Source organism: Mercenaria mercenaria, chromosome 17 (assembly GCF_021730395.1).
Source record: "Mercenaria mercenaria strain notata chromosome 17, MADL_Memer_1, whole genome shotgun sequence".
Classification (NCBI taxonomy): Eukaryota; Metazoa; Mollusca; class Bivalvia; order Venerida; family Veneridae; genus Mercenaria; species Mercenaria mercenaria.
In genome coordinates, this window is record NC_069377.1 from 51,740,406 (window position 1) to 51,757,538 (window position 17,133).

Genomic DNA, 17,133 nt, shown 5'->3' on the forward strand with positions numbered 1-17,133 from the left:
AAGGTCAAGGTCATATTTAGAGGTCAAAGGTCAAATTCAAGAATGACTTTGTACGGAGCATTTCTTCTTCATGCATGGAGGGATTTTGATGTAACTTGGACCAAATGTTCACCACCATAAGGCACCCTTGTTTTTAGAATTACGTCCCTTTGTTTTACTATAAATAGATTTTATTGTAACTTTTTTATTACTGGCGGTAGAGAAAAATCAAGACCATTTTCTGTGGTACAACATGCATGTTACATCCAATTTTTAGGTGTATTTTTGACCTATCTCTACCTGGTAAAGAGTTTCTTGTGGATCTTATGGACTTATATTATATAGATTTTTTTAAAGATTAATTTCCCTTTGTTGTTACTATAAATAACTTATATGATAATATTTTTATAATCAGCCAAAACAATTCAATATGAAAACAACTGGGTGTTTATATATGCACATTTTAATCCAAGTGTGTTGTTATAACATATTGTATATATAGTACAATATTGTTTATACATCATTGACAGATATCAGTTCATTATGTTATACTGCAGTAGAGAAAATTAGGTGCCTTCCAGTAGGAGACTTTGTATTGCATGGCAATACTTCATTCACTTGTTTCTATTGAAGTAGACAGGGTTTTGTTCTGATATTTTTCTGACTGATATATATGATAAGCTACAACTGAAATAAAAAATTTTAACAGAGCGCTTTATATTATCGAGGAAGTATAAACTAAAACAAAAAGAACTAAAATATCAAAATTCAGCAGCTTTTAGAGTTTTTTTTCTTCTAATTTTATCTCTTTGATGCACGATGATCCCAATAATTTTTCTTTCCATTTTGAAACATTTTTGTGTGTCATAAAAACAGGAAAATATCTTTAAAATTTTAACAGCAGATTTTTTTTTATATTTAAATACGTTTATTTCCATTGAAAAATGTGGGTGTGGTAATTATGTAAAAAAATGAAAGAGATTTGTTAGTGACCTTTATGCTCATATAATACTGATATCACCTTGCATTCATAGTATCCTGTAAGACCTGAAATCCCTATAACATTAAGTGGGATATTATATGTTTTATAAAGTACCCCCATTTTTTCAGTTTTACTTAATTTCAGAAATACTTTAACAGTGGGCCATATGAAATAAAACGAGTGCGGTAACATGTGCTTTTTTCTGCCCTTATTTGTCTTAGAAACTAATATTCTTCAAGCTCACAGAGTATGAAAAAATCGTTACTGTAGAAAAAATTTGATCCTACATCCTTACTAAAAATGCAAAATGTTTTTCAGGCAACGAATGCGCAAAAGGGACATTACAATGTCATCCTGACGCTGACTGCATAGATTCAGTGCGAGCATCACGATGTAAATGTAAAAAAGGTTTCTATGGGGATGGAAATAATAAATGTGTAGGTAGGTGCCTTTTTCAGTTGTTATTCCAGTTGTTTAACTAAAGCTTTCACGACGACATTTACTTTTATTAACTTTCATGCCATTTTATTCCCCCTGATACAAAGCATAAGGGTTCTTTATTGGATTCACGCACGTCCGTCTGTTGGTCCGTCCGTCGTTAGTGCCCGCGCCATACCTTCTTAACCGCTGAGAATATTTTTCATAAGATAAGCAAGACGACGTGCAGAGCGCAAAACGCAGGTCATTAGGTTTAAGGTCAAGGTCACACTTGGAGGTTAAAGGAAAAATAACTCAACGTTATGTCCACTCCATATTGTCTAAACCGCTTGAAAGATTTTCATAAAACTAACATCATTTGTTTACCTCACCAAGACAACCTGCAGAGCGCACAATACAGGTCATTAGATCCAAGGTCAAGATCACACATGAAGGTTAAGGACAACTAGCTGAAATTCGTGTACACTCCACATTTTTTTAACCAATGGGAAGATTTTCATAAAACTAGCATCACTGGTTTATCTCACCAAGACGACTTGCAGAGCGCACACCTCAGGTCACTAGGTCAAAGGCCAAGGTCACACTTGAAGTTAAATTGTCAGTTAGCTTTAATACTTGTTTGCTCCATATTTTCTTAATCGCTTTGAGGATTTTCATCAAACTAGCATTAGTTATTTACCTCATCAAGACGACGTACAGAGCGCACAATCTCGGTCACAAGGTCAATGGTTAAGGTCACATTTTGAGATCAAATGTCGAAAGACTTTTATTCGTGTTCCATATCTTCTATACCGCCAGGATGCTTTACATAAACTAGCAGAAAAACTAGCGCAAAAGCTGTGTCATCAGGTCCAAGGTCAAAGTTAGCTTGGAAGGTCAGATATGATGATCGCCGTGTTTTAAAGCGGATAGCTCTAGTGCTGAAGAATGAGAAAATACGATGCTTGGCAAATAATCTGTATGGTATTATGTCTAAAATATTTGCTTGTTTCAGTGTAAAGTCTGTTGCTCATGAGTGAAAGATAGTATGATCATAAGCTGACGTTATCAGTTACTGTATAAAAGGAAAAGTTCGCGACGTAAAATGTTCGCGAATTCATGGATTTTGCGAAAATATCAGCCTGCGTAAATTTCGACTTTCACCAAGACACGTCATTATCATCAAGTAAAAGTTAACCATCTTAGCTTTGGCACTTCAGTTTTCAGCGATTCGCGAATATTTTCGCTTGCGAAACGTCTGGTATCGGCGATTCGCGAACGTTTTGACTGGCGAATATATCAAGTTATATAGTAATAATCTGTACTCTACCGAATTTAGTAATGGCAAATTATAGTGCCAGTCATTTGTTGGATTGTGATCATTCACTGCATATGTTTTTTATGTACGTTTATCAGCCATAGTATCTAATTGAAAGGTCTATCATTTTTATTTTTTTTACTTTTAGCAGCGCTAACAGTGAACAAATGTATAACACCTTGCTTTTGATATTATAATACATATTCTACTTGAATATCTAGATGTGTCTGTGCTTGTAAGTAGGTGAATACAAATATCTTGAGTCTGGTGGTTCGCAGATAACCTGAATGAAATAAAAGAGATACGTGTAATTAAACTCAGAGGTGGCATTTTGAAACAGACATCATTTTTTGAAAATATTTTCGATGATATTGAATTGATTTATAAAAGCGTCTGTGCTATCGTTTGGCATTCCATGTTTTTGGCGCAAATTACCGTTTGCATTTTTTAAAATTACCTGTCATTTGGCATTGCGTTTTTGGCTCAGTATTTACTTACATTTTTTTTTCAGATAAGAATGAGTGTCAATATAAAAACGGGGGCTGTGTACATTTTTGTCATAATTTTAAGGGTAATTATACATGTGCGTGCAAAAGCGGCTTCCAGCTGGATGTCGATAAAAAGGATTGTATAGGTAGGTATGCATTTTGTAATGCTTTCAAAATTACTTTTCAATATTGTTATGGATAAAAAAATTTTTTCATTTAAACGTGTGTGTAGACATACACGATGTGAAGTCAGATAAATGCCAGAAAAATATCCTGGACACTTCAGCAATATTACTAGTACATATTACTTAGAAGGTTGTTTTTGTTAATTCGTCGTACACCGTTATGCTTAATATGTGAAGGAGTCATCAAGTGTATTGAAAAAAATGTTTTTTTTGCACAAAATATTACTTATAGCTGCTTAAGGGAGACAATCTTTATAGCGGTAAACTGTATTTTCTATTAGCGTTTGCTTCCCCTTAGCGTCTGTTGTGATATTATGATAAATAATAAATTATGATATGATGTTCTACGATATGGTAGTATTTAATATGACAATACATTATATGATATGCCATGGCACATGCATGAAATGATGTAAAATCATATTGTACCATTTAATTAACTAAAAATATATTTACAGTGCTTTCACTTGGTCTAATCACTGATACGTTTCATGATAAAAATTCTTTAACAATTAATGCAAGTGTCAACTGTTTTTCTTGTTTTATCTTCAAGTTCTTGGACCAAATTGTAAGGTTCGGTGGCTGTTAGGATTTATTGACCTGGGATAAATGATTTCCACCTTGGGCAATGCAATATCATTTTTCCCGGTCAACATATTCTCGCCCTCCTCACTAAAATACAATAATAGTATAGAATGATTTTATGTTGCAGATATTAATGAATGTTTTAAAGATAAGGGCGGATGCCAACACCAATGTGTTAACACTGTTGGTGGGTATGAATGCCGATGTAATAAAGGTTATTCTCTAGAAGAGGATGGTAATATGTGTAAATGTGAGTACATTGTATATTATCTTTAAAATAAAGGCTACTTTTATATCTAAGATAGTTTATTACGTACGATATTTTAAATTAATTTTCGCAAAAAGGTTTATTTACATATTTACAGCTATTGGTAGACATTTGTTCATGTGGAATTCTGTTTAATAAAATGTATCGTATATGCATCATTTCTAAACTATATTCGCAGAATTCAGTATTAGGAGCGATTGTTGTTGCTGCTGATTAGAACTAATCATTTTCAGTGGGTGAAAGCTGGTGTCAGAACCGCCAAGGTTGCGAACATTCCTGCCGAACGACACAACAAAATACAATTGTGTGTACGTGTAGAGATGGGTACAAACTACATTCCAATGGCAAAAATTGTCTACGTATGTATTCAGACTTTTTTATACAATATATCATATATACTAAGCTTTAAGTAATTGTGTATATATGATTAAATGTAAGTATATTTTGCTCATGGATGTGGATCCTAGCTGCTTTTACGTATTTCATTCCCAGCAAAAACGTTTGTGCGCATAGATTATAAAAAGAACATTTGTGATTCCTACTTCCTGTGTAAAACTATGACACTAACACCTATAAGCAGGAAGCAATATATTCGCTACCATTGCAGACAAGCATATTGTATTTACAGGAAACATGGTACTGAGGCAGATAGTAGGGATGGTGATAAGAATTCTAAAGATGTTTTGGGATAGGCAGGATTGCCAAAAGACACATGCTTAAGAGCCCTTTTTTGCATTTATATTTTATACACTTGAGAACTCTTTAAAAGCCGATAGGCTAACGTCATATATGTTGTACCGGCGCTTACTTTCAGGAACCTGTAGGGCTGGAAATGGAGGTTGTCAACACAACTGTTCGGACACACCAAATGGCGTTCAGTGCGGCTGCGCAGTAGATTACCTACTTACAGCGGACAAATCTACTTGTATAGGTGAGGTTCTAGGGGTAATGCTAACAGTCTGTAGTCTGTTAATTTAAATTCTATTCATATACATAAAGCAACATAATTCTTATGTGACACTTTGGATTTTCTGTTAGCTCTCTTATCAATACTTACTGAATATTCAAGTACATTACCAATGCCAAAATATTGCATGAACGAAGAAATGTCAAACTGAATATGTTTACAATTTGTTCTGAAAGCAAGTTAAAATGATTTAGCTTTATTCCTGTAAATAAACCGTTTATACATCTTTGAAAAGTTTAAAGTGAAGGACACACGTTTTCGTATTGCCTTTTCTCATAATCAGCGCCTCTGTGCGAAAACCAACGTCAGGGCTTTGCCTCCAGCAAGGATCCAGATTATTGAACACCAATATTGTTCGTTTTTCGCCCCATTAATACTGTTCGTTTATCGCCAAATCCATCATGTTCGTTTATCGCTACATCCATACTGTTAGTTTATCGCCACATAAATACTGATCCTTTATCAGTTTCTGTATATGTATCCAACTGATAAACGAACAGTATTGACCCAGTTTAGACTGCACGGACATGCAGGCTGATCTGGATCTCTAAACTTGTCTCAAAGCCCCAAAGTTGTTTTGCACAGCGGCATTTACTTGTATTAATAAAAATAATTATAATTAGACGTGTCAAAAAAGCATATAAAACGTTGAAAGCCTACGTTCATTTGCTTTACCCTTCTCATGCTGGAAACGATTGATTCTGCCTTTGCGACCAGTGTAGATCTTGATCAGCCTGCACATCCGTGCAGTCTGATCATGATCTGCATTCTTCACCATTCAGTCAGTATCTTTTTAATATGCACCCCTTTTAACAGTTAATGGTTCTGTCCAAATTGTAAGATGGGCAAGTTCATTATAGAAATTTAGCAGAGTAAGGGTTAATAAAAGTACCCGAAAGGCAGATTTAGATGTATCTATATTTACTAGAGTTTACAGTTACAACTTCTTAGCTAATTTAAAAATTAACACCTTTATATAGGCATTAAATGTACTGAAAAAAAACAAGGATTATAGAATCTGATTAAAATGCTATAATTTGTGTTTTAAAATAATAATAATAATATATCTTAATGTTTTAATTATCAGGTTCGCCATAAAACATTTAAAGGAATTATTCATTTTCCAACTTATATAGAAGAATTTTAAACAAAAAATGTACTTAAACGCACTTTAAGTGTTAACTTGTAAACATATAAAAAGTAAGCTAAATAAAGCCCTCTGTTACTTGACGAAATTGTAATTATTTTCTTCGACTTTAATTACATTATTTGCTGTCGAGTGGTTTTTAATGCCGATATGAAAAGTTCTCGTTGTTTCAAAGCTCCCTACTATGAAGTTACAATTAATTTATATGACATAATCATAATTTTGCCATAAAAAAAAAAGAATAGTGCTCAAAAACCGAATGAATTTAGACACGAAGTGCGTTGTTTTTCCCATTATAAAATAATGAATGTTAACGTACCGAATGCGGCTTCCTCTTTTGATATTTTAGCGACAATTAAAATACCAGAATTAATTAAGATGGAAACACATACTGTAAATCATACTGTATGAGCAGAATTGCCTAACTAGCTTCCGAAAAGTGACACGAATAAAATATAAACGTAATAGCTAAACAGTTAACTTTCTAGTACAGAAGTGACACGAATAGAATACAAATCAGCCGCACCATGAGAAAACCAACATAGAGAAAACCAACATAGTGCATTTGCGATCAGCATGGATCAAGACCAGCCTGCGCATCCATACTGTTCGTTTTCAAACCCTATTGCAATTAGAGAAACAGTTAGCGAACAGTATTATTATTATTATACCAGATTTGTTGAGCGCCCTTTTCATATGTAATATACGTTCAAAGGCGCTTTACAATTAAACATGTGACACATCGCAGATATGTAGGAAAATAACAAAACATGACATATGCAATCCAAAAACTGAAACTGAACAATTTGATTAAACGCCTTTTTTATAAATGATATTTTCAATGGCGTTGTACATAATAATAAAAAATAACAACAATATCATAAGACTGCGCGGATGCGCAGGCTGGTCTGGATCCATGCTGGTCGCAAATGCTCTGTGATGGTTTTCTCATGGTGCGGCTCAAATGTATTAACTTCTCTCATAACTTTCTTGTGAGAAACGGTAGACGTACAAGTAAAAATTGAAACTTTCTTATACATTTTTTTTTCATGATTAATGGAATGTGTTTGGAAAGTATATATCATCCATATAGTTAAGCCAAAGAACGTTTTGAACCCTTTGTAATCCTTTTGTTTACGACCGCCTGTTGCACATATAGTTTATTGTTTGTTGTAGCTAAAAATGGCCATTTGCATTCGATATTTGTGCTACATCTATTGTGGTAAATATATATCAAGGTGTGCCCATTTTTTACTGTGTTAATGATTATTCACATTAGTGCTATATTCAATATCCATACCTTAATAAAAGTGAAAGCCTACGGGTAGACATCACTTCATCAAACAGCAATGTTTAGAAAGTACCAAAAATAGTAAATCAGTTTCATTTTAGTTGATATCATTTAAATATGCTAATAATAAAGTACAACCAATAGATCATCTTTTTTACGTAACACTTTTACTCAGTTACTAACACCGCTAACACCGTAGAAAACGTTTCCTAATGTTAAAGTACATAACATAAATACGTCCTCGGATTTCAAAAAAATGTTGCTGAAATGTTTCAGCTACATGTATGGTAAACAATGGTGGTTGTGCAAAGAAGTGTAAGGACGAGAGTACCGGCCCAGTTTGCTCTTGTCCACCAGGATTCGAACTTCATCAAGATCAGAAAAGCTGCCTAGGTATGTATCTAAGTCTTTTATTTAAATGTTTGATATTGCGTCAACGTTTTTTGTAACATATTTGATTTTACCTATGGTTTAAATACTGAAAATGCTAAAAGATAATTATTTCTGTCAGGAACTATTTTCTTACTATTAAAACTTCAGTATAATAAAGACAGCTACTGTATTTTACCTTTCAAGTTGGATATCTGGGAGTTTCGTAGTATAATTCCAAGTATATTGTCACATGCGACTAGCCCTTTGGCTGCACCCGTCCTCTTCATGTAGTTTATATTCTCGAATTCATTCTGCGTTTGTCCAATCGACGTCCGTTCCTAAAGAAAACAAAACCGTTATTTGAAATTGATTTCTATTAAAAAGCACTAAAATATATTGATTGATGCAGCTGCTCAATAGATGTAATAATAAGTGCAATGCCCCTATTGTCCAGTAGCTCCGACTTAAGCGGAGTTGAAATGAACATAACAACACCAAGCCGGCCAACTCTTGCATTATTTTCTTAATCAGGATGATGGAAACATATTTTATTTTGTAAACCTGAGCTCATGCGTTCCTTATGTATATAAGTACAATTAATATCAGTATGAATGTCCATATATATCGAAGTACACATGGCTGGAACAAAACTTCAGGCGCCCCTAGTGTGTTCGGCTGAACAATTGTGTACTGTACTATGCAGTTGATACATACTAGCATAGATAGCGATAAAAAAAACTAGCAAATTATGAAAAGAAAGCAAATTCGGATAAATATTAAACAAAGCAATTGTAAACATATACAGTTAAAACTCGTTATCTCGAATTCCAAGGGATAGAACATTTCACTTCGAGATAACCGGAATTCAACTCAAAATGATATTTTATGAAACGTGTTTTCAGGACGGGAATTGAAAATGCATTTGAGATATCCGAAATTTTGAGATACGCGAATTCGAGTTATCGATTTTCAACTGTACAGTAAAACAGTTCTGTGTTTTTACTTAAGATCAAAAGCGTAAACATAAATTATAACTGTGATGCGCATATAATCAAAGAAATGGTTGTACATGAATCATACTCGTATACCTACTTACAGTCCATAAAATAAACAAACGTGTTTGTAAACATGGACGGTTCCAAACGGAAGGGGAGGAAGCATTTTTTAGAAATATTGATGGCAAAATACAATACATATCCGTAACCCTGACCAACCTATAAACCGAGCGAGTCTATTTTATAAGTACAACAACACGATTGACCCATTTAACGAGTTATATAGTGGACGCAACTTGACCCCGATGGTTGACCTTTGCATTATAATACATAATAAGGCACAACCTATTATTGAAAAGGAATGTACGTAAAACACGAGCTGCACGAGGAAAAGGAAATATAATTTTGTGTAAATATAAATTAGTGTATTGGAAAGTTTTAACTGATCAAATGAAAGTATATATACTTTGATACTGCACTGTATACAAACTAATTCCATATAAATATACACGGCTACCCTAAACACCCTTGATTTCTATAATGAAATAACCGATATGAATAATCAGCCTAAGGTCAACCATCGCGGTCAAGTTGCGTCTACTATAATTTATTGTTGTGTATATTGGTAAGATTTGCTTGATTTACTGTTGTGTGTTTTGTTCAGATATTGACGAGTGTGCTGTAAACAACGGTGGGTGTAGCAATGAATGTGTTAATTTTGAGGGCGGATATGAATGCATCTGTCCACCAGGCTACAAGGTACAGAAAGACCAGAAAACATGCCAAGGTAGTGTGATGATTTACTAAATGAATTCATGTAAATGCATACGTCTATCCAGTTAAAATATACAAAAATACCAAAACCTAAAAAAAAGAAAGAACGAAAGAAAGAAAAGAAATAAGCAAACGAAGGAAACATAAGTATTTGTAAACAAAGACACTCAAATAGTCAACAGGTTGGGGAAGGTATTAAATTTAGCAAATTTAGCTATTTATAGCTAATATAGCTACATATGGCTAAAAAGTGAACAAAAGAACTGCACGTTTCCATTAATTGCTCTTAAACTGTAAATAGGTGCATATTAGTTACTTGCATATTAACTGAAGTTGGCATTTGTAACATTTTGGAGAAATAAAATAAAATATTTACCGATGCGTTTTTTCAGAAATAATTTCAATTTATCCTTGCAACTCACAAAGTAAATTATCTGATAAGTACACAAAACAAACATTATTTTTCACAATTTTGCTAATTTTCAGCTCTTCTTTCTTAAGCACTCTTAACACATCTATGAAAATATGTTCAGAAAGTTGTGGTTTGTGAAAGATCTGTGATATCACACAACATGTTTTATAGCTGGCATGTATAATGTGTAACCAATCCAAGGGAGGTGAAAAGAATTGAATGAAGATTTAAACTTGCACATTTTTCATGGAAATCCCATGCAATAATACAGTTACACATGATTTCCTCCTACCAGCTTAATGTCATATATAAACACTGCATTGTCATCACATTGTTGTTAGGCTAAGACAAGTTGTTTTTGTGTTCAGTGTTTGTGTCAACAATAACTAACTGACATTAATTGCAATTAAACAAAATTGTGCATACTTGTAGCATAAGCTAAACGATCAAAAATTTATGTAATATCAAAATACTTTGAAATAGATCTAGTAATGGGCAGAAAAATACTATTCAGGGGATGTTAAACTTTCATTCAATTTACATTGGCCTTAAAGTCACCCTAGGTGTTTAATACAGGCTATTGTGGTTACTGGCACAACTGGGCTTAATTCTCCAATTAAACAAAGCAATTAACAATAACTGCAACGGTAAATATTGTACTTGATTGATCAATTCTATGTAGAAAATTGTGTGGAATAGATGGACACAGTGATAGGATGCTCGTGCTGAAAATATGAGCAAGGGTGAGAAAAATATACATTTCTTTTGTTCACTTTTTAGCCATATGTAGCTATATTAGCTATAAATAGCTAAATTTGCTAAATTTAATACCTTCCCCAACCTGGTCAAGGCAGTGGACTCGTTATGACAATAGGCATATAACGTGTCTTTTCAAGTCCACATGCAATTTTGGCATTTTCCGGCATTTTTCCAAAACTGATAAAGCTAAAAACATAACCTTTTGGTGTCTTTGACAGTTTGCTTTTATTTATTCATTTTTAAAGCATTGGAAAAAATGTTTTTTTTCTGACACTTACCGATACAAATGATCCTCTGATATATACTGTACAACGATTAAAACTTAACCCTTATCATGCTGGGCACGATTTATTCTGCCTTTGCAACCAGTGTAGATCATGATCAGCCTGCACATCCGTGCAGTCTGATCATGATCTGCACTGTTCGCTATTCAGTCAGTATCTTTTTGGTAAGCACCCCTTTTAACAGTTAATTGAAAGATGGTTAAGGTTTCGATGGAGGCCTTGAGAAACAAAAATCAAACAACACCAAATCATAGAAAGAAAGAGTTGTTTGACATGAAAATTGAACAGCATGTAAAACATGTATATTACTTTACGAAACAAGTGTCAGTATACTGATATAAACATTGAATTCCGGAAAAGGGCTGCCTAAAGGGGCTCCACTTCCGGACAGTTAAACGCCTTTAAAAACTCACCATTTTCAAAGAACTGTTACACATGTTCGTTTTGATGCATTTGCAATAGCGTGCCAGTGGTGAAATTTCGCATAACAAGGTGGAACACAGTTTTCAGCAATTGTTTATCTTTATTTCTTTACAAATGGCATTCATTTTCAAAGGGAGACAACTGTTCCCGATTATTTTAAATACAAATGGCATTCATTTTCAAAGGGAAACAACTTTTTCCGATTATTTTAAGTAATCTTTGAGAAAAAGTTGTCTCCCTTTGAAAATGAATGTCATTTGTAAAGAAAAAAAGATAAACAATTGCTGAAAACTATGTTCCACCTTGTTACGTGAAATTTCACCACTCGCACGCTATTGCAAATGCATCAAAACAAACATGTGTAACAGTTCTTTGAAAATGGTGAGTTTTTAAAGGCGTTTAACTGTCCGGAAGTGGAGCCCCTTTAGGCAGCCCTTTTCCGGAATTCAATGTTTATATCAGTATACTGACACTTGTTTCGTAAAGTAATATACATGTTTTACATGCTGTTCAATTTTCATGTCAAACAACTCTTTCTTTCTATGATTTGGTGTTGTTTGATTTTTGTTTCTCAAGGCCTCCATCGAAACCTTAAGTTCATTATAGAAATTTAGCAAGGTAAGGGTTAGTAGATTATCATGCTTTTAACTTTTTGGTGAGCTTTAACTATGTATTAACTTCAGACGTGGACGAATGTGATATAAAGACATCATGTGATCATACGTGTATCAACACACCGGGTAGCTTCCGTTGTACATGTTTACCAGGATATGACAGATACGGGATATCACATTGTGCAGGTATATATCATAATTTATGTTAAAACACGGTCATGACGTCACTTCTGTGGGCACGCAGTACTGTAATTTTAATAATGGGACTCAGTACGGTATTTTCCACGTGGAGTCCAATATTTGTTTAATATTGGAAAGTTTATTTTATACTGGACTGTCCGAGGACAACGATTAATATAATATACACATTCAATTTACTCGTGTAGTCCAATACTTAGCAGTAGTAGGATTCCATACAAATACATTACTGTAACCCACTGAAATCAGTCCAATATTACAAGGTAGTACTGAAAGTAAATATAAAAAATAATATATAAAATAAAGTTTATGTATAGATGCCTAATCAATAAATTTTGAAAAAAGTGCAGCTGTCTGTTTAAGTGATGATCTACAATGAACATTAATAAGAATATTAATGTTATTTTCGTGTTTTTACCTGCAATAAAAGTTATAAAGATGTGAGAATAATTTTCAGACAGAGATGAATGTACTGACAACAATGGCGGATGTCAACACGGCTGCAGTAACAGCATTGGTGGCTTTAAGTGTTTATGTAACAGTGGATTTAAATTGCATAAAAACGGAAGAGATTGCATAGGTAAATATTTATAATAAATAACAAACCAGCTGTAAATATACTTAATTGTTGTTGTTTTTGTGTTAAATAGTGTTTTCTAATAAATTATCTATAGCAGTTTTTGTTGTTGTTGTTAGTGTGAAACTATTCCTAGTCGGGATTCGAACTAACTTCGACCCGTTACAATAGGATATAATATTATAGCAAATTCAGTGTACCAATAAAGTTTATGTACATGTCTCATGACTGATACAAAGTGATTTAAATACGAACGTAAATTATTGTAAATGACTAAGTAATAATCTATAAGCTTTGTCAAGAAATTATGCACTGTGAATTAGGGTCTGAACCCAAAGTGATAATTGTTTATTATAAAAAACACATAAAGGTCTTATTACTTGTATCGTAGGTAGCTAAAAAGAATATAAAATGGCTTTCTTTCAGGATAAAAGTGTTTGTGAACTATTTATGGTTGCTTTTTGAAAAGATGATTTATTAAAAATATTTCAGCTGAGAAAACATGCGATGAACTGAGAGCTCCGCCGGCCAGTAACCTCTCATGCAAAGTACAAAGGGAAGACACACTTTGTATACACAAGTGTAGCGAAGGGGATCGTTTTCTATCTGAATCAGATCTATCCGAAATGAGGACACATTGCGGACCTGGAACACAGTACAAATGGGATCACGAGATAAAAAATATTGAGCTGCCATCATGTTCTTGTATGTTCCAGGCTATTTCTTATTTAGTTTTATCTCCATCATCGTTTCAATTGCACATTTGATTAAAGATTGTATTCAAAACTATAATAAAAAGAAACATTCAAATACAAAGTTTTTAAGTTGTCACTGTGTTAGCTCATTCATGGTGGAAACATTGCAAGATGCATTTGCCGTCAATTTCTATTAGACATAAGCAATAATATTGTGAATTAAAAGCGGATTGCCCCTCATCGATGTGGGTTCGAATATTGAATTTTTCATGCGAGGAAGCCATCCAGCTGGCTTACGGAAGGTCGGTGGTTTTACCCAGGTGCCCGCTCATGATGAAATAATGCACGTAGGGGCACCGGGGGTCTTCCTCCACCATCAAAGCTGGAAAGTCGCCATATGACCTATAATTGTGTGATGTGAGACCCAACTAATTAAAATAAATTAATAAAAGCGGAACTGTTATACACAAGGAACTTTGTACGTAACATACTAGAATAAATGTTCTTTGAGCATTTTGAAAAAGTAAAGACATCTTTCTTTTACAGCGCAAGTAGCTTCTCCTAATTTGTCAAAGAAGGTTAGATTTAGCTTTGCAGAGAAATTTTGCAAGAAAAGAAAATCCATTCGTACACAAATGGCGCAGAACATTACTGGAATATTAAACGGTAGGTTTCCAGACACACTAACTTGACCGCTGTCAAACGCCCTGTTATTGCTCGTAGAAAGAACTATAACCCGTGAAGCATGGACTTTTAAACTGGAATTTCACTCGGAGGTTTTGTCCGTCTTTATTAACACTGTTTTATAAGGGTTTTTCATTTATTGCGATTCAAAAATATATACACGTCATTCCACCCTTTGCGGCTTTAAAAGAAAAAAAATATATTTCGTAGAAATATTCTATACATATTAACAGCTTAATGTTGGTTTAAACAAAAATAAGCATTTAACTTAGTAAAACAGAGAACATTGTCAAAGCGCTGAGGACGGAGTGTTGATGAACACAAATAATACATTAAAAAGAAACTTTTCTCGTGAAGTGATATTAGATGACATCATACGGTTATGTTCGGTAATTGGCTCTTGAAGTTCTACAATTACTATATACCCTTAGCGGAAAAGCCGTACTAGCATAAATGACTAGAAAAGTAAATAATTCTGATCATTTTTGTAAAAAATCATTTTACTATTTCTTTAGTTACTGTGCATAATTATCAGCCTTTTTTATGAAAGAATTAACCGTGTTCAATTACCACTTAGGTCAGAAAAAGTACAAATGCAATGATAACTGCCTTGTTAATGATCTCAACCTTGGCTGCAAGAGAATTCGGACTCGTAGAGGGCGTATTCCAGTGATATCTTTTGAAATTACCGTAGAATTCGACTTGGCGTATAAATCCAGAGATAAGCTTAGAAGTAAGTAATATGGTTTTTCCTTAACACTGTTTTTACATTAAGAAACATATGAAGAAATAAAAGTATATTTAAGTGAAAACAATTAAAAATCTTTGTTCATTTAGAGATCATTTGTCTCATTTTTATCTTTGTATTTTGTCCTTCAAAAATGCATTTCTGAGTTAAATGCATGTTTTGTAACTTATGAATTTGTATATAAACATACAATGAATTGTCTATCATGAATATTTCTCTAATGAACAGAAAAGTGTGATGTCCGTTGTGAAATGAAGAAAACAGAAAGGAGACTTAAGAAAGTTGTTAAGAAATTACGAACATATATCAAGAAAAACGACTTCGAGTTCAGGTTAGTTGTTATGTTTTCTTTTCAATGAAATTAAGTGAAGAGTCTTGTCATTGCAGTTAAGAGAAGTGTATTTTCAATGCAATTAAGTGAAGGGTCTTGTCTGTGCCGTTCAGAGATGCTTTCTTTTTAATGTAATTCAGTTCAGAGATGCTTTCTTTTTAATGTAATTAAGTGAAGGGTCTTGTCTGTGCAGTTCAGAGATGCTTTCTTTTTAATGTTATTAAGTGAAGGGTCTTGTCTGTGCAGTTCAGAGATGCTTTCATTTTAAATCAATTAAGTGAAGGGTCTTGTCTGTGCAGTTCAGAGATGCTTTCTTTTTAATCTAATTAAGTGAAGGGTCTTTTCTGTGCAGTTCAGAGATGCTTTCTTTTTATTGCAATTCAGTGAAGAGTCTTGTCTGTGCAGTTAAGAGATCCTTTCTTTTTAATGCAATTAAGTGAAGGGTCTTGTCTGTGCAGTTAAGAGATCCTTCCTTTTAATGCAATTAAGTGAAGGGTCTTGTCTGTGCAGTTCAGAGATGCTTTCCTTTTAATGTCATTAAGTGAAGGGTCTTTTCTGTGCAGTTCAGAGATGCTTTTTCTTATTGCAATTCAGTGAAGAGTCTTGTCTGTGCAGTTAAGAGATCCTTTCTTTTTAATGCAATTAAGAGAAGTGTATTTTCAGTGCAATTAAGTGAAGGGTCTTGTCTGTGCAGTAAAGAGATGTTTTCTTTTTAATGCAATTAAGTGAAGGGTCTTGTCTGTGCAGTTAAGAGATCCTTTCTTTTTAATGCAATTAAGTGAAGGGTCTTGTCTGTGCAGTTCAGAGATGCTTTCTTTTTAATGTAATTAAGTGAAGGGTCTTTTCTGTGCAGTTCAGAGATGCTTTTTCTTATTGCAATTCAGTGAAGAGTCTTGTCTGTGCAGTTAAGAGATCCTTTCTTTTTAATGCAATTAAGAAAAGTGTATTTTCAGTGCAATTAAATGAAGGGTCTTGTCTGTGAAGTTAAATGATGTTTTCTTTTTAATTCAATTAAGTGAAGAGTCTTGTCTGTGCAGTTAAGAGATCCTTTCTTTTTAATGCAGTGTATTTTCAATGCCAATAAGTGAAGGGTCTTTTCTGTGCAGTTAAGATATCCTTTCTTTTTAATGCAGTGTATTTTCAATGCCATTAAGTGAAGGGGTCATTTCTGTGCAGTTAATAGATGCTTTCTTTTTAATGCAATTAACTGAAGTGTATTTTAATTCATTTAGGAGATGGACAAACTTTGCAAAGGGGCCTCGTTTTTGCATTGTGAAAATCTTTATCTATATTTTATCTATACTTCGGAAATCAGCAGTTAAAATGAAAAAAAAAAGTTTCTTTTTTTTTCAAAATTTGTGTTAACTTAAAAATTGATTATTCCTCCTATCAAAATATGTTGATGAGTCTATTTTCTACAGAATGGTGTCAAAAATAGTTGATATATCCCTCCATCCCTCCTTTAAAAGTGACTCGGCATGAAAAAATATGCCCATTATCTCCAACGCGCAATACGTTATCGCTAATTACCAGTCAGCTATTGGCGAAACACAGGAGAGGTTTTCTCCCCCGCCATGACTGTCCGTCAGTCCGACAGTCACGCAAGACGGGATTGTAAGCACGTTTTATCATGTAACTTA

General features: G+C 33.6%; 1 protein-coding gene across 2 annotated transcripts in view; it reads left to right on the plus strand.

The window, feature by feature from the left end:
- The window catches only part of LOC123536510 (signal peptide, CUB and EGF-like domain-containing protein 1), a 68,939-nt gene that overhangs the window by 43,089 nt on the left and 8,717 nt on the right, over positions 1 to 17,133 (plus strand). For both annotated transcript variants that reach the window (XM_045319726.2, XM_045319727.2), the window contains 13 exons: positions 1,280 to 1,402; positions 3,208 to 3,330; positions 4,082 to 4,204; positions 4,456 to 4,581; positions 5,037 to 5,153; positions 7,904 to 8,020; positions 9,659 to 9,781; positions 12,330 to 12,446; positions 12,916 to 13,038; positions 13,528 to 13,740; positions 14,277 to 14,396; positions 14,992 to 15,147; positions 15,391 to 15,493. In XM_045319726.2, the coding sequence (XP_045175661.1) occupies positions 1,280 to 1,402; positions 3,208 to 3,330; positions 4,082 to 4,204; positions 4,456 to 4,581; positions 5,037 to 5,153; positions 7,904 to 8,020; positions 9,659 to 9,781; positions 12,330 to 12,446; positions 12,916 to 13,038; positions 13,528 to 13,740; positions 14,277 to 14,396; positions 14,992 to 15,147; positions 15,391 to 15,493 (1,684 nt within the window). The remainder of the gene's footprint in view (positions 1 to 1,279; positions 1,403 to 3,207; positions 3,331 to 4,081; positions 4,205 to 4,455; positions 4,582 to 5,036; positions 5,154 to 7,903; positions 8,021 to 9,658; positions 9,782 to 12,329; positions 12,447 to 12,915; positions 13,039 to 13,527; positions 13,741 to 14,276; positions 14,397 to 14,991; positions 15,148 to 15,390; positions 15,494 to 17,133) is intronic.